Here is a 17,454-nt window from a genome sequence, read left to right on the forward strand (position 1 = left end):
ACTGGGATCAAGCTTTCCCTCCTGGTTTGAAGTGATGTATGCAGTGGTTTGGGGGTTTTGAAATTGAATGGAGCTGGGCACGTGTTGTAGATGAAGGCTGACAGTAGTCTGGCAACGCAGACCCATGTCAGGCTGCAGTGCTGCAGGGACACGTGAGGAGATGGTGTGAAGGGGTGTTAGAAAGCAGTGCTTGAGAAAAAACCCAGCGTGCTTGGTTTGTGAGCAGTTGCAGAAGGCTCCTGCAGTGGTGGAGCAGAGCTGGCAGTTGCAAACAGCTTGACAGATGCTTTTTTCAGTGGAACGCCTCATAGCTTCATATCCTTCAAGCATTTTCTGTGGGTGAGCTACAGGGTCAGCAGAAGTGTTTGTATTCCTCATCTTTCGTAAGAGGCCATTTGACAGTGAAGAGTTGACTATCATATTTCTGCTTGCTTTCAGTAGAAAGAAAGTAAATGTTTAGACTGAGATGACAGCAGTTTATTGCAGAGGACTGGTAAGAGAGGAAGGAGTGTGAGTGAAGGCACTGTTGAAAGGATGAAAAGGGATGAAGGGCAGGAAGTGTCCTTTGGAGCATCTTTTTTCTCTTATGTTTGGTTCCTTTTTGCTTTATTCCATAGTGTAATCGACTGTTAAAATGGTGTCCTGCCCCAGATTGCCACCACGTTGTTAAAGTCCAATATCCTGATGCTAAACCTGTTCGCTGCAAATGTGGACGTCAGTTTTGGTAAGAAGGGGTTGGGAGCGACCTTAAAGCTCATCCAGTGGCAATCCGCTGCCGTGGGCAGGGACACCTTCCACTGGAGCAGCTTGCTCCAAGCCCCTGTGTCCAGCCTGGCCTTGAACACTGCCAGGGATGGGGCAGCCACAGTACTGCTGTGAAATGGCTGTTGAGGGAGCTGAGGGTTGGGGTGAGGGGTTGACATGTATAATTCCCTAGGACAGGCTTTGCTCTTTTAGCTGAACAACCCTGAAGAAAACTTGCATGCTCTTCACCTGGTTAAATAAAAGCATAAGCATCTGTCCTATTGCTTATTTTCCCTTTTTTTCACTTACAGCTTTAACTGTGGTGAAAACTGGCACGATCCTGTTAAATGCAAGGTGAGTCCATCAAAGTTCTTGTCTAAATGCATGACTTGGAAAAGTTGGAAGTTAATTTACGTGCAAGGTGTAGAAATGAAGCACAAGCTTTGTGGCTGCTCACAGTGTGAAGTGTGGTAGTTCACCTGGTTAGATCAGAGCGTGAGCAGAATCAGTGCAATCCTCCTGGATGCCTTGGAGCTTGTGAAGGAACAGAACCTCAGCCAGATGGGGAAGTGTCTGCAGGAGGAGGCTGCTGCAGCTTCACTTGATAACTTGATAACAACAGTACATTCCTGTACTGGCATTTCTGTAGATGCAGGCTTGTGGTTTGCCCTGCTGAAGGAATTAATTTGGTCCTGGGACCTGCTGCCATGCAGGGAGCTCTAGAACTGTTTGTGGAGCTGCTGAAAGCTGTAATCAAACCTGTGATCCCGTGGCCTGTGCAGAGCACAGGGGCAGCCACGTTTCAGGCCTTGGGGACAGAGCAGACTGTGTTCCTAGTGACAAAAACTCCTCTGGGGAGAGAGGAGGGAAACCTCACCAGGGGGTTAGCATTGTTTAGCTGGGTATTGTAGAGTCCCATGGGAAGTTTATGTTGATTTGACTTAAGATCTGCAGACTCATTGCAGAAGGAGTTGTGCCCAGCAATTGTGCTCGCTGGGTCAGGAAGGTGCTGCAGGAAACGCCTGCAGCTAAATCAGTTGCTGTTTGCATGGCTTTCCAGCACCAACACCCCCCCATACTCCCCATCTGGTGTGTGCACCTTACCTCAATGTAAGCAGCTGTCTTGGGGACATTTACAGTTCCCCTGTTTAAATGTAACTCTCTTCTTTTTTTGCTTTTCTACCAGTGGTTAAAGAAATGGATTAAGAAGTGTGACGATGACAGTGAAACTTCCAATTGGATTGCAGCAAACACAAAGGTGAGGGATTTCCCATATGTTATATAGACTTATCAGATAGAAAGGACAGCCCAGTTCCTCTGTAATGGGTTTATTTTTTCTGTTGCATGTTAGAAGCAAGCCTTAAAATCCGCAGTACACCAAAGTACTCTTGTTTGGAGAGCAATAGGTTTTACTGCCTTGAATCAGGTGAGGCTCTTTGGGCTGAGTGGAGTTTGCTCTTGTAAGAAAGAGTTGATTTGAAACCCAAAGGAAGCTCAAGGTTGAAGTCTTTGGGCTCCTGTCTGGCACTGATGGCTTCCCTTAGCAAATCTGTGCCTCGCTCCAAGCGTGTGGAACATGTTCACACCACCCGTGGCTTCATTTGGCTGTGATCATTTACATCTGCCTTCCAATCCCCTGGGTTGGCCTCTTGAGGAGTTGTTCATTTCCGCTGGGCAGGATTCCAGATGGAGACTGGCACAACAGCTGGGAAGATTTTATTATGTAAATGCCTTCCTTGTAGCAAACCCAACTTTGCCTGAAACTTCAGCATTTGGGAGGAATTACAACAAAGGTTGGCACGGGGACCACAGAACACAAGCAGCAGATGCCGTCAGGGGGTCAGGAGCTGACCCATGTCTCCTGGCTGTTGAGCCAGGAGGGTGGTGGAAAGTGGGGAGGGTGTGAGGAAATGGCTGGTTTGTTTTCTTAGCTCTCTTGTGTAACTGGTTAATGGTATTGTTTGCAGCAGTGGCTGCTGCTTTCTGGGACTGGCTGCGTGGTTTCCATTGAGCTGGAATGTTGCATTCTGGTGGAAGCAGAAACACCCATTGTGCCGAAACACAGTTAAAATCAGGCTGAAGTTGTGCAGTCTCAGCTCCTGCTTTCTGTTTTGGGGGCTTAGACTTGTGTGGTCCCTGCTTGGAGGCTGAGTGTTGCTCAACAAAGTGAACATGGCTTGTTCTGAGGTGGCTGTTTGACAATGTCTTGTGGCTCGAGAGCTGAACTGGAGTTGTTCAAAGCTTGCGTGGTCTTCAGATATTGCTTTTTGTTAAATCTGATGAAGAATAGCTGGACTGCTTGGAAAGGGCTGAGCTTTAGCCTTGGATATTGCATATTTGGGATGTCAGAATGGTCACAGCCTTGCTTTGCCTGTGGCAAAGCCCTTGGCAGCCAGGTGAGCAGCTGCTGCCACTCCTCAAGGGAGTGATACTGGTCATGGCCTTAGGGCTCCCCATCTTCTACTTGCCCCTACCTTGTTATGTGCTGCTGAAGACCAGGATCTGTGCTCTCTTTGCTAGCTTTTGTTATCATCAGGTGTTAAGATTTTCCTTACTGGATTCTATGTCCATTAAAAAGGCTGAAGTGATGGACGTCGATGTGTTACATAGAGCAAACATGCATGATGTGCCACAAACACTGGCTACTGGAAATAGGAAGCTACTTGTCTCTTCCTCAGAAAGGATGATGATGGTTTCTGCAGCCTGCTTTCCCAGGCACTTACGCATAGACAGAAATAGCATAAAGATGGTCATCCTTTCTTGTTTTGTAACCCACATCTAGGCTTTGTCAGGTAGGAGCCGTGCTAGTGGTTGGGCTGGTATTTAAAGCAAAGCTCAGACTGTCAGAAATAGTATTGGATGGCTGGAGTATGAAGACTTTTGTGAAAAACACCCATCCAGAGGTTGGTGAGGAGGGGAAATGAGTGAGGCCAAGACATGCTGGCATCAGCCCAGCTTATCTGTTAGCTTCTGTAGTCTGGCGTCAGCAGCAGGAGAGCTGTTGTCCTTCAGCATCACTGTTTAAGCTACCTCCTCTAATACCATGCAAGATGCTCCTACAGCAAGAAAATCCTTTGGAGCCCAGGCTGTTCAGCAGCAACAGGAAGAAAAATAACCTCAGAGTAACTGCACCAGACATCTGAGCAAGCCAACTGTCCCAAGTCCCATGGTATCCATATCAACTGAGGGACAATATCACAATTCTTCTCTCTCTGAACTGACACTACATTCAATTGAAGGCAAAGTTGGCAGGAAACGTAACCTACCCCTCGTAATGATCTCTGCTTCTCGTGGGCAGCAGGCTGTGGAAGGCGGTAATTCCACACTGCTGTAATGGTGAAGCAATGCTGGCTGCTGGAACATGTGCAACTGGAGCCTCTGGAGAACCGGATCGGCCCGGAGCTGTGGGGCTGCCAGCCACCAGCCACCTCCTCCTGCCTCAACTGCCTGCTGGCCCTCGGCCAGAGGCATGAGGAACCCGAGTGCCTGTCTGACAGCCACAGGCCTGCTGCTGGCTGGAGAGGAACCAAGCAACAGCCTCTCCTGCCGGAGCGTGAGGCTGCAGTGATGGGCTGGGCTGGGGATCGAGCAGGTGGAGTGCTCGTACATCTGCATATCTATATCCATATCTAGCAGGAAAGCAGGGCAGTTGTGCTCAGTGAGGGATGTTTTGTGCCTTCACAGCCGTTTGCTTCAGTGGCTGCCAGTCAGAGCCCAAATTGTGTTGAATTTCTTCATTTTAAAGAACCTAGAAGGGAATTGAATTGGGCACCTTCAGATGTAAGAATTCCCTTTTCTGTGTGGGAAGAACTCTCCCAATTCAGTTGCTACTGTGGCCTCTGTTGCTGTTTCTACCTGTTGAAAAGTGCTTTCTTGAGTTCTCCAGGCATGATGCTGAGCTACAGTCCTATCCCATGTGGTCTCCAGTCAGGGAAGAGAACTTCCTGCCTTACCAAGGTGAAGGTATAAGAGAAAAATACCAGTTCTCCTGGAATGTGGGCTTCAAATCTGGCTAATCCTTTGCAGTAGGAGAATGGAGGATCCATCTGTGTGCTGGAGTAGATGGCCTTTTACTTAAAATAAGCTCCTTTCACATATGAGTTCAGCTTGACTGAATTAATTTATATCAGATAAACCAATGCAAGTTCTTTATCAAGCCTTGTAGAGAAGGGTTGAATAGTCTGAGGCAGGAAAGCAGCTTTGTTTGTTGTACAGACTTGGTTCTTAAATAGCTCCTTTCTTGAATTCCACTAAGCAGGTTTCAGGTGTTTGGTTCGTGTGGCTCTGGGAATAAAGGAACCACACAGATCCATTGCTTCTGTAAAGTAGGCATTCAGAGGAGTAAGGAGTATAGAAAGGTTGGATTTGTGCATTTAATTTTGGACTCCTAAGGTGTATCAAGACTGAAAGGAGCCCAAAAGGAGTCGAAATGGAGGAGGGGAAACCTGTTTCAAACCTGAGTTTCAGTGATGATAATCTCTCTGCATCTCAGAACACTAAAGGAGGAGGAACAAAGGTGCTAACGGTGCTGCTCTGCACCCAAGGCACTGTTTCTTTTTGGGGCTTTTTTTGTCAAGTTAAATTGGTGTTAATGCAGGTTGTTCATCTGATACTAAAAATGCCCCTGCCTTGCTGCTTTTGGCTCTTGGCATGTCACCATCTCATTATCTTCTGGGCTAGACAGGGCTTGAACGCCTGATGTATAAACCAGGCGGATTTTCTTCCTCCAGAAAAGCTATTGGCCGTTTTTCCTCCTCTAAGTGAGATAAAATGGCACGAACCCAGTTCTGTTCCTTTTCAGGTCACTTTTCAATGTCTGAACATGCGCTTCCTCTGTACTTTCTGGAAGTCCTACATTTGTTCTGACCTGTAGGAATTCTGGCAGCTTGCTGGATCCTCCCGGGCACCAGCATCAAACTTTGCTCTTTCCTTTCTTGCCGGAGCTGTGAACAGCATCTTTCCTCAGATGTCAAGGTGTCGTCTTCTTCTCTCAGCTCAGCAAGTGTTGAAAACACTCTGCTTTGCTCAGTGGCTCTTTGACACACTGGAGAGAAGGGATGGGATCCGGAGGGACCTGGACAGGCTGGAGAGGTGGGACTGTGTGAACCTCATGGAGTTCAACAAGGCCAAGAGCAAAGTCCTGCCCCTGGGTTAGGGCAATCCCAGCACAAACCCAGGCTGGGGGAGACCGGTTGGAGCAGCCTGGGGAGAAGGACTTGAGGGTGTTGGGTGAGGAGCAGCTCCCCATGATGTGGCTTCAGTGTGCGCTTGAGCCCAGAACCCCCCCGTGTGCTGGGCTGCATCCCCAGAGCGTGAGCAGCAGCTCAGGGAGGGGATCCTGCCCCTCTGCTGTGCTCTGGGGAGACCCCCCCTGCAGCCCTGATCCAGCTCTGGGGCAGCAGCACAAGAGGGACGTGGAGCTGCTGGAGCGAGGCCAGAGGAGGCCATGGAGATGCTGCGAGGGCTGGAGCAGCTCTGCTCTGGAGCCAGGCTGAGAGAGCTGGGCTGGGGCAGCCTGGAGAAGAGAAGGCTCCTGAAGGGGAGACCTGAGAGCAGCTCCAGTGCCTAAAGGGGCTGCAGGAAACCTGGAGAGGGGCTTGGGACAAGGGCCTGTAGGGACAGGCCAAGGGGAATGGCTTTAACCTGCCCGAGGGGAGACTGAGATGAGCTCTTAGGCAGAAGCTCTTCCCTGTGAGGGTGCTGAGGCGCTGGCGCAGGGTGCCCAGAGAAGCTGTGGCTGCCCCATCCCTGGCAGTGTTCAAGGCCAGGTTGGACACAGGGGCTTGGAGCAAGCTGCTCTAGTGGAAGGTGTCCCTGCCCGTGGCAGGGGGGTTGGAGCTGGGTGAGCTTTAAGGTCCCTTCAACACAAACCATTCTCTTGACTCTTTAAGTGCTGTTACATTGCACTGCTTTGTAGTAACCGTAATCAAGTTCAGCAGTTCTGTATTTTGCTGACATGCATTCAGAAATCTTGATTTCTGAATTTGAAGATTTTTTTAATTACTCTTATTTTTGAATAGGCTGGGCTATAGGTGAAGCAGTCACAGTGAGCGAGGCTGGGGGGCTGATGAACACCAGTTGTGCACCAGAGTTCCAGGGAGGACTAATCCATTCCACCTGCCCTGAAAGAGGAAATGTGTTTCTATTTATCCTCCCATTCATGAAACAGCAGCTGAGCTTTATGGTGCTTCATGTACAGCAGCCTTTTACCACAGACCAGGGATTGTTCTGTGCCAGGTTTGCCCTGGCTTTTGTTCCAAAGCACGTTGTTCGCAGTGGAGCGGTGTTAGCGAGGTCGCTTCTCATGTGCTGTGACAGGCAACGTGCAGAATAATCTCCTGGGGTAGTGATTTGATTTGCTGGCTCTTACATTGTTGTGTGGCCATAATTCTCCAGCAGCTCTTCCTTCCCCAGCCTCCTTCATCTTTAAACCTCTCCTGCACCGTGTGTCAGTGGCTTTTGTCTTTCTACTGGTGTTCAGTGTTTCTTTAGGATGTTCTCCTCATGGCTTTGCCTTAATTTTCAGTAACATTCCACTTCCACGCTTTGACACATCTTCATGGATCTGTGTCATCGGTTTTCCTTGTGCTCTGCTTGACAGATGGATTAGGCTTGAAAAGGATGGTGTTCCTTGTAATAAAAGAGCTGTAATTAAGGTCTTTTTGTTCTAGTTTGCATCCTACGACTGCAAGCCCCAGGTGCTGTGTGGTATTGAGACACTGAAGAGCTTGGTCTTGCTTTCAAAGACCAGAGAACAGGATTTCTGTGCTCCAAATTGAGCCTAGATGAGGATGGCCCCATGTCCTTGTGGTGTGGATGTGCCCCAGTGCACCTCTGCAGCTTGGCAGGTCGTTGGGAACTGTTCCTCTCGCCTTCCAGTTGTGGGATTTCTGCTAAGCAGGAGCGATTGCTGAAGCTGATTAGTTGGGTTAGCTGTGTCTTGTGCCGTGGCATGCAGATATGGGCATCTCATCAGATGAGATGTGCTTGGAAAGGAACCACATGGCTCTATGACCACCACCTTCTCTTGGAAAACAATACACCATTGCTCCCCCAGGGTCGGTGTTGCAGTGGCAAGGGAGCAATGCCATTGTTTGTATGTATTGGCAAAATGCACCCTGGGTGATGAGCAGATGGAGCAGGGATCTAAGGACATTGTTGGGAGAAACTTAAATTCAGGTCCTGACTTGGTGGTGCAGGATTGGAAGAGGGAGAAGGGCTGCTTGGAAAGGGATAAAAACCAGATAGTGCAGTGGGTACTGCATGCAAAGCAGAGACTGTTGTTCAGAGAATCAGCCAGCTTGGAAAAGGTCTTTAAGATCATCAAGTCCAGCCATTACCCCAGGACTGCCAAGGCCACCACTTTTGACTCTGAAGTTCACAGGACTGCACTGACTGACTAACTGGGAACAAGCTAACCTGGCTGAGTATCCATCCTATGGGCAGCCCAAGAGGGTATCTTGATGTTGTGCCCCCAGGAAGGCCAGCACAGGAGCTATTGTGTGCCAGTTACTGTGTTCGGTGGACAAACACAAGTGATGGGGAGAAAAGCAGGTCTGGAAAAATCCCATTACGTCATTTCTTGCTGCTTGAATCCATTGGAGTAACAACCAGTCCCCAAACCCTCTGGTCCAAAACAAATAAGCAGCCAGTGAGCATGCAATGTGCTGACAGAGCACGAGGGTGGGAGGAGAGGTGTGACTGTAGAAAGAAACATCCATCACAGTACTGTAGTATCCCAGCCTGGTTTGGGTTGAAGGGACCTTAAAGCTCATCCAGTTCCAACCCCTGCCACGGGCAGGGACCCCTTCCACTGGAGCAGCTTGCTCCAAGCCCCTGTGTCCATCCTGGCCTTGAACACTGCCAGGGATGGGGCAGCCACAGCTTCTCTGGGCACCCTGGGCCAGCGCCTCAGCACCCTCACAGGGAAGAGCGTCTGCCTAAGAGCTCATCTCAGTCTCCCCTCGGGCAGGTTCAAGCCATTCCCCTTGGCCTGTCCCTACAGGCCCTTGTCCCAAGCCCCTCTCCAGGTTTCCTGCAGCCCCTTTAGGCACTGGAATGCCGCATAGGAAGTGGTTGCTCTGGTTAGCAAACAGTAAAGACATGCTCCTACTGGGGAGGGGATTTTACACACTTCTGAACCAGAAGCTGCAGCTGATTTTACCTGAGTGGGGATTACTTACTTGTCTCCTTTTGTTATTGCCTTGTAGATAAAACTGCCTTCTGCACATACTTCACAGATGCTGATGTGGTTGTGTGGTGAGCTGAACTGGGGAGCTCATCCAGGCTAAAACGGTTTTGGCTTTGTTTGGGGGTATTTTGCTGCTTGACTTTACATGATGTGTTCCTTGGGCCAGCTCTTGTGCAGGAGCCTTGTATCCTGCCACTGGAGAAGTGCCACAGGGGTAGGAACAGCCGGTAGAAGACAGTTGGACTGGCTTCCTTTGCTCGTAGAGGCAGCTTAGGACAGATATCCTTGCAACCTTTTGTGTACAGAAATAATCTTCCATGCTCCACGTGAGCTGAATGTCATTTCAGGAAGTGGCCACATGCTGCTGATGTATGAGATCGGTGTTATTAGAAATACACCCTGTTCCCCAGAGATCAGCCTTGTGCAGTGCTGCTCTTCGGTATCCTTGCATTTGTCAAAGGCCTCACACCTGAAAGGGAAGACCCATGTTGGCTTCTGTAGAAAGGTCTTCAGTGAGGCATCACATGAAGTGGGGAAGGAAGTGACCTGATGGGAAATGTGGAATGCCGCAGGAGGAGAAGTGGCTTTTTAGCTGGAGGAAGCTTCTTTGAAGCACATTAGATCCTTGCTACGTGTTTTCAGATACTTTCTGGATGGCATTTTGTTGACTGCAGGTGTCTTGGATTGATAACAGCATGACATCAGCTCACTGTGAGCCTGATGCAGTTTGGAGCATGGGACACAAACAGTTTGAGTGCTGAAGGGGACCAAGCACTTGATGGTGAGGAGAGCCAGATGCCTTCTCCAGGCTGTTACAGGCCATCCCTACTGCTGTGATTGTGGGGAAGGTCATGAAATGACCTGTCCTGTGTAGCACTATGACAGCAGCATAGATCCAATGTGTTTATTCCTTGAGGTTTCTGCTATGTAGCTGTTCCGACTTTGGAAATGTTGTAAGGCCTGACTCAGAAGAGGATCTTAATGATCAAAGGGAAGAAGTAAATTGTGACAAACGACTGTCTGGGTAGAGAATGGGTCAAGGGCAGCCCTGAGGAGAAGGACTTGGGGGTGTTGAGTGAGGAGAAGCTCCCCATGACCCTGCTTTAGTGTGTGCTCAGGGAGGGGATCCTGCCCCTCTGCTGTGCTCTGGGGAGACCCCCCCTGCAGCCCTGATCCAGCTCTGGGGCAGCAGCACAAGAGGGACGTGGAGCTGTTGGAGCGAGGGCAGAGGAGGCCATGGAGATGCTGCGAGGGCTGGAGCAGCTCTGCTCTGGAGCCAGGCTGAGAGAGCTGGGCTGGGGCAGCCTGGACAAGAGAAGGCTCCTGAAGGGGAGACCTCAGAGCAGCTCCAGTGCCTAAAGGGGCTGCAGGAAACCTGGAGAGGGGCTTGGGACAAGGGCCTGTAGGGACAGGCCAAGGGGAATGGCTTTAACCTGCCAGAGGGGAGACTGAGATGAGCTCTTAGGCAGAAGCTCTTCCCTGTGAGGGTGCTGAGGCGCTGGCCCAGGGTGCCCAGAGAAGCTGTGGCTGCCCCATCCCTGGCAGTGTTCAAGGCCAGGTTGGACACAGGGGCTTGGAGCAAGCTGCTCCAGTGGAAGGGGTCCCTGCCCGTGGCAGGGGTTGGGACTGGAGGAGCTTTGAGGTCCCTTCCACCCAAGCCAGTCTGTGGTTCTATGCATTTCTCTTGACGTGCCATGTCTTTCTGCCATGGTACCTGTCACCTTCCCAGGACTGTGGTGGGTTCTGTGCTTCCCCTGCTAATGGTGCTCTCTGTCCTGTGACCAGGAATGCCCGAAATGCCACGTCACCATTGAGAAGGACGGGGGCTGTAACCACATGGTGTGTCGGAACCAGAACTGCAAAGCAGAGTTCTGCTGGGTGTGTCTGGGCCCCTGGGAGCCCCACGGATCTGCCTGGTGAGTCCGGAGCGTGCTGTGCTGGAAGGGATGGAGCTGGGACACGAACAGCACGATTTGGACTGACATCTGTGGCATCTGTGTCCCCTGTTACAGGTACAACTGTAATCGCTACAATGAGGATGATGCAAAGGCAGCAAGGGATGCACAGGAGGTGAGTCCATAACCTGCAGTGTTGAGGGAGGTCACCAGCCCTGTGGTGTGCTTTCTCTAAACCTATAAAAATTCCTGGATTTGGGCACGAATCCAGTCGACAGTTACACTCCCCCGCAGCTTTCCACTCTTGCTTCCTGCCAGAAAGAAACTGTTCAAAGCCATTTTAACCCAATTTAAAGAGCATGTTAGCTCAGTTGTTATCTGTCATGCTGCCTTGCCTATTTTATAGCAGCTCTTCACATGAAGTCATCATAATGCCGTGGGTCTGAGACAACGATCCTCGCATCCGGCATGAAATGCTCTTTTCTGTGACGTTCTTAATGTGAATCCTGAGGTGTTTAAATGCAGCAGAGCTTTTGAATATCAATAAAAGAAGGCTTCTGTTGTGCCAATAACTATATTTGGAGGCTTGACGTTGAAGAAATTGTGGGTGAAGTTGCAGCTGCTTTAAGCTGTTTGGTGAATAAGGATAGAGCCACCCATCTTTTTAATGGGCAGGGATTGCGTTGTGTGCTGCAGCTTGCAGAAATCCCTTTCCTGCATCTCTGTTATAGCGAAGAACCAAAGGATTTCCTGCAGCCCTTCCTCCTGCAGCTAGAGATGCCTTTGGCTGATACATGATACCTCTGTACAGCCACAACGTACAGGTTTAACTCTGCCCATGTTGTCCTTTCTTTACAGCTGGTCTGTCAGTGAGAAGGAAGTAAGATTAATGGCTGTGGACTGAGTCATCTTGGTTCTCTTGTACTATTTAGCACATGGTCTCTTTCCCCTGCTGTGTAATCAGTGTGGTCTAAGCAATCTGAGGTTGTCCTCTGAACACAAGCACTGTAGTTGTTTAATTGGAGCTCCTTCTTAGCCAAACCCCCACCCTTCAAGAAATAGGAAGTGTGTTTCCCACTGCTTCTTACGACACTGGGAGCATTTAAGTCCTGGAAGGCTGAAATTTGGAACTGGTGGGGCTCTAGCCATGTGATTCTAGTTACTTTCAAGGTTGGGAGGGAGGACGTCGCAGCCCCTCTCGGAAAGCAGCCACAGGACAGTGAGCTGCAGCAGGTCTGGCCTCTCATCTCCATGTGTCAGCAGTGTCAGGGTTAACAGCCTGGCCAGCCTGGGAGGAGAGGAAACACCTTCGGAAAGGAAGCTGGTTCTTGGGGTCAGGAAGAGCCTTGTGAAGGGTTTACTTCTCTTGCAGCCAGTACTTTGTTTTAACTCTTCACTTTCTTTTTCCCTAATGGGAATTAACACAGCGATCCAGAGCAGCCCTGCAGAGGTACCTGTTCTACTGCAACCGCTACATGAACCACATGCAGAGCTTGCGCTTTGAGAACAAGCTCTATGCTCAGGTGAAGCAGAAGATGGAGGAGATGCAGCAGCACAACATGTCGTGGATTGAGGTGCAGTTTCTGAAGAAAGCAGTCGACGTCCTCTGCCAGTGTCGTGCCACACTCATGTACACTTACGTCTTTGCCTTCTACCTCAAAAAGAATAATCAGTCCATTATCTTTGAGGTAGGAGAAAACACAGTTGTCAGAAGCTCAGATTACAAAGCTAAGGAAAGTAGAGATTTAATGCTGGGGAAAGCTGTTGTCCCTGGCTTTGCCCAAGTGAGTCTTGTCTTAATATTCTGTGGTGCAAAAGTTAGAGGCCCTCCAGTCCTGGGCCCCTCACTACAAGAGAGACATTGAGGTGCTGGAGCAGGGCCAGAGAAGGGCAGCGGAGCTGGTGCAGGGCCTGGAGCACAGTGTGATGGGGAAGGGCTGAGGGACCTGGGGGGTTCAGTCTGGAGAAGAGAAGGCTCAGGGGGGACCTGATCACTCCCTACAAGTGCCTGAGAGGAGGATGGAGCCAGGAGGGGCTGGGCTCTGCTCCCAAGGAACAAGGGATGGGAAAAGAGGAAACGGCCTCAAGCTGCACCAGGGCAGGTTTAGATGGAGCTGAGGAACAATTCCTGCCCCAAAGGGTGCTCAGGCATTGGAACAGGCTGCCCAGGGCAGGGCTGCAGGCACCGTCCCTGCAAGTGTTCACACCCCGTGGAGACGAGGCCTCAGTGCCATGGGTTAGTGGTGGCCTTGGCAGTGCTGGGGTAAGGGTTGAACTGGATGAGCTTAAAGGGCTTTTCCAACCTGGTTGATTCTGCGAGTCTGTGTAGCATTATCTGCTGGAAGAGGAAGCAGAGTTACAAGATGCTGCCCCCTGAAACAGGAAAGGGAATAAGGTTCTGAACTGGCAAAAAAGGCGTTAAAGCTTCAGTCTGGCATTTTGACTTTATCTGGTGTTGGCTTTTTTGCAAGAGCACTGCCATTAAAATTGCACGTGAAGGTCTAAACATGGAGGCCAAATCTGATTCCAGGTGAAACTGCGTTGACTGTTCATGATTTACAGCAGTCCTTTGCTGGTCTTTGTGCAGAAACCCAGCAGGATGCTTCTGTGCTGTGTGCTTGGCAAAGGGCACACACAGCTGCTGAGCAGGAGTGCAGGCTGTGCTCTGGTGCTGCTGCGCAGGTATCAGGAGTTAGCAGAGGCTTTGCTGGTAAAAGAGACAGAATGAGACATGAAAGAGGCTGAGAGAGCTGGGCTGGTTCAGCTGGAGAAGAGAAGGCTCCTTAAGGGGAGACCTTAGAGCAGCTCCAGTGCCTAAAGGGGCTGCAGGAAACCTGGAGAGGGGCTTGGGACAAGGGCCTGTAGGGACAGGCCAAGGGAATGGCTTGAACCTGCCCGAGGGGAGACTGAGATGAGCTCTTAGGCAGAAGCTCTTCCCTGTGAGGGTGCTGAGGCGCTGGCCCAGGGTGCTCAGAGAAGCTGTGGCTGCCCCATCCCTGGCAGTGTTCAAGGCCAGGTTGGACACAGGGGCTTGGAGCAAGCTGCTCCAGTGGAAGGGGTCCCTGCCTGTGGCATGGGTTGGAGCTGGATGAGCTTTAAGGTCCCTTCAACCCAAACCAGTCTGGGATACTGCCAATCGGGGAAGACACAAGACTTGATGGTAGATATGCAGGTTCTCTTCTAGTAAATGAAGAAATCTCAGCTTTTTAGTCTTGATGCTCAGAGCAGGTTACTCAAGCGTTACTCTGTACTTTATCTAATCCTTGTTTTCTTTCAATACTGATTTCAGATGCATTGAGGAGAAAGAAGTCTTGCTTTCCTTAACCCCCATGCTCTTTTTTTTGTTTGTTCTTTTTTCCCCTGTCTTTGCAGAATAACCAAGCAGACTTAGAGAATGCTACAGAAGTGCTTTCTGGGTACCTTGAGCGAGATATATCCCAAGATTCGCTGCAAGACATAAAGCAGAAAGTGCAGGATAAGTACAGGTTTGTGGTTTGAATAATCCTTTACCTCAAAGCTGCCTGTATTCCCATCCCGTGTGACAGGTAGTGGCACGTGTACTTGCCGAGCTATGGTTTCTCCAGAGTCACATCCCTGGGAAGCTGTTTGCTGTTGACCTGCTGCCATACCTTGTGATCATCAGTCAGCCCCTGGGCATCAGAGAACAGCAGTGGTGGTGTCCCGCACCAGCCCCTGATCCTCAGTGGTGAAGCCCTCACACAGATGCTGGCAGCAGGATTCTGTGTGCCCTGGCTGGGACCAGCCCTTGGGGAGGTGACAGCCTCCAGGGAGAGGCTCCAGCACTGCCTTGTAGCCACTCTGCTGAGCAGTAGCGAGAAGATTTAATCCCATAATGGAAAAATCTTGTGACCAGAAGCTGCAGCTTTTCATACAGTGCTTTTCCTGCACAGGAGTGCGTGGGGATGGCCAGGACCAAGATGGGACCTGCATAGTGAGGGCTGAAGAACAAGGAGTGAGTTTATTGTTCCAGGCTGACAGCTTTGGCTTAGGATGAGTTGCCATAAGAGAGCAATCAGCTCTCTTACTTATCTGCTTTTGGTCCATTTCTGCAAAAAGAGGGTATAGAAAAGCTGTCCTTAAGGAAGAGAGAGGGAGGAGAGCAGAGGAACCAGGGTCCAGGTGGCACAAGTGCCAAGGGTTTTCATGCTCCCAGGGGAATCACTTCTGCACAGTGGAAAAATACAAAGCTGGGAATGCAGATGAGTCACAGGATTAGGGCTTGTGCTGTTGAGGCATTTTGCCAAAGTCACTGAATTTGTTATGCCTCGCTTAAGGGGGAATAAAGCCAAAATAGGGTGAGCCGTAGTGACTAAGGGACTCTGGGGAGTGGCAGTAGCCATTAAACTGTGGTGGGCCTGTGGCTTGTCCTGCTGTAGTCTGGCAGCACAGCTGGGGCTGGAAAAGCCTTACCAGATCTTCTTCTTTGAGGTACTTTGTGATAAACCCTCTTAAGACAACCATTAAGGTGGTATCTCAGATCAAGCTGCATGTTCAGTTAAGTCCTCTGAAACTGGATGCACTTCTAGGCAAAGCAACAACTATCCAGAAGAAATTAAAACCTAATAGAGCCGCATTGCCTGAAAACACAGTATCCCAAAACTGCTTTCATGTTTCTGACATGAAAGTATGCAACTGTCAAGCCTGTGCAGGTCCCCTATTAGCTAGTTCAGTCATGTCTCAGTCGTGTCCTGCACAGCGCTCTTTGTGTGCTGGTTATGGCGTAAGACTGGGACTGAGGACATTGTTGATGTGGGTTTAAAGGGCTCTGGGAAGGTGCAGGACCTGACCCCATAGCTGGTTTGGTTTGAGCTGTTTTCAATCCCTGAGCTTGCAAAGACACTTCTAGAAAGTGGGATTAAACCCTCCCAGCAAAGTGACTGAAGTTGGGAGAGCAGCAACTGTGCGTGTGTGCTGTCACATGCTTCAGAAGATCAATGGGACTTTGTGTGTGATGACTTCTGTTGTAAGAGCTGATAGTGGTGAGAAGAGGCAGAGCAGTTTCATCCAGATAAATCTGCAGGAAAATGAAGCACACAATTCCCAGCAGGAACCAGTAGCTTGGCGATCGGCTCCTGGTTTCCAGTTTCTCCCGTTCCAGCCCAGAGTGGTGTGTTGTGTGCTGCTGATTCATGAACCGGCTCCACAGCTGGGCCTTGGGAGCTGTAACTGAGACTTGTCTTGTCCCCTGCATGCTTAAAGATGGTGGAGGCTTTGATACCACCACTGGAAGGGGTTTAATTCGGAAATGCTGCTGCTTATTTATCATTTGCTCTTTGGAACCTGAATACTTTAAATGTTTCTCTGCTTTTTATCTTTTTAGTTGGCTAACGCACCCGAAATGAACATGGCATCTTTTGATATGTTCCTATGATATCACTTTTCCTCAGTATCATTGATCCTGGTAGGACTGTACCTAACTCTGGGATCAGGTTTATCTGCAGCTTTCTTGAAATGAGCGTAGGTGGGAAGACCCTGCAGGGTGTAGTAACCCTCTGAGAGCCAGGAGTTGCGATGCGAGGTAACACTTGCACTCCATCCAGTCCAGCAACCCTTTTGTAGCCAGCAGGACTGCTTCCATCTCCACTGGGATTCTGGAGGGGGAATGAAACTGAGCTTTGCCCAGCCAGCCTCATGGTTTTTGTCATCCTGCTACAGCTCAGAGTAGGCACCAGCCCATGTCTGAGGGAGCTTCAGCCTGTTTCGGGTGTCACTGCTGCCCCGTGCTCCGGCTTTAGCATTTGGCAGCCACGGTTTCTTCCCTTTCCAGTTGTTAGTGACGGTTTCTCAGCTGTAGGGATGCTTTTGCATGGGAAGCTCTAAATTTGCATGCTGTTTTTGCAGCCAAGGACCTGGAGCTGAGTGACTGGAGTAACTCAAGTCTTAATTAGTGCTGTTAACGGGCTACAAAGGCCCTTCTCAGGGGGATCTCCTCTTTCGGAAGTGAGGCTTAATGTAGGTTTGCATTGCTGCCTGCCGGGGCTGAGCCGTGGTTCCTGACGTGCTTCCTCTGTGCTCTTCCTCTTTGTCCCAGATACTGCGAGAGCCGACGAAGGGTTTTGTTGCAGCACGTGCATGAAGGCTACGAGAAGGACCTGTGGGAATACATCGAGGACTGAGCCCGGCCCCGCATAAAACGAACTCTGAAACCTTTCCCATCTCTAGAGTGCTCATGCGATTCCAATAAACACACACAAGGCGCTCCGCCTGTTACACCGCTGGTCTGTAGTACTGGGATTCTGTTTTGTTAACAGAACATTTAAGTAAATTATATTGTAATAAAAAACAAAGGTAGATAACCCATTGTACAACAGTATTCTAGGCGGCCAACACGCGTGTGACAGACGCACTAAAACGAAAAACCCTCCGACTTTAACTTGTAACGTAGCTTCATTCTCCAAGCCGACTCCTTTCTTTTCTATCTTTCTTTTCCTGTGTGTAGTACAGATGAAATTTAAACCAGTTTCTTGACACTGCTTTTCATGTCCAAACCAGCCATTTTGATGTACTTTGGTAAGGGGGGGGAAGGCTCTCCTGCCCCCCTCCTCCTCCTCTCTGCCACCCACGTACATGGATGAATGTGGATTTGGCTCGTTGTAAAGGTGA

General features: G+C 49.9%; 1 protein-coding gene across 3 annotated transcripts in view; it reads left to right on the top strand.

The window, feature by feature from the left end:
* Positions 1 to 17,076, top strand: part of ARIH1 (ariadne RBR E3 ubiquitin protein ligase 1) — a 60,170-nt gene extending 43,094 nt beyond the window's left edge. Inside the window, exons 7-14 of one of the 3 annotated variants that reach the window (XM_080626295.1) lie at positions 618 to 724; positions 1,056 to 1,098; positions 1,931 to 2,002; positions 10,721 to 10,851; positions 10,948 to 11,004; positions 12,245 to 12,518; positions 14,203 to 14,315; positions 16,883 to 17,076. In XM_080626295.1, coding sequence (XP_080482421.1) covers positions 618 to 724; positions 1,056 to 1,098; positions 1,931 to 2,002; positions 10,721 to 10,851; positions 10,948 to 11,004; positions 12,245 to 12,518; positions 14,203 to 14,315; positions 16,883 to 16,967 — 882 coding nt within the window. In that variant the 3' untranslated portion in view covers positions 16,968 to 17,076. Of the gene's footprint in view, positions 1 to 617; positions 725 to 1,055; positions 1,099 to 1,930; positions 2,003 to 10,720; positions 10,852 to 10,947; positions 11,006 to 12,244; positions 12,519 to 14,202; positions 14,316 to 16,882 lie in introns of all 3 variants that reach the window. The other 2 variants (XM_080626296.1, XM_080626297.1) reach the window with 2 other exon arrangements.
* Positions 17,077 to 17,454: the final 378 nt, after the last annotated feature.

The sequence above is a fragment of the Psittacula echo genome, assembly GCF_963264785.1.
Source record: "Psittacula echo genome assembly, chromosome: 10".
NCBI lineage: Eukaryota > Metazoa > Chordata > Aves > Psittaciformes > Psittacidae > Psittacula > Psittacula echo.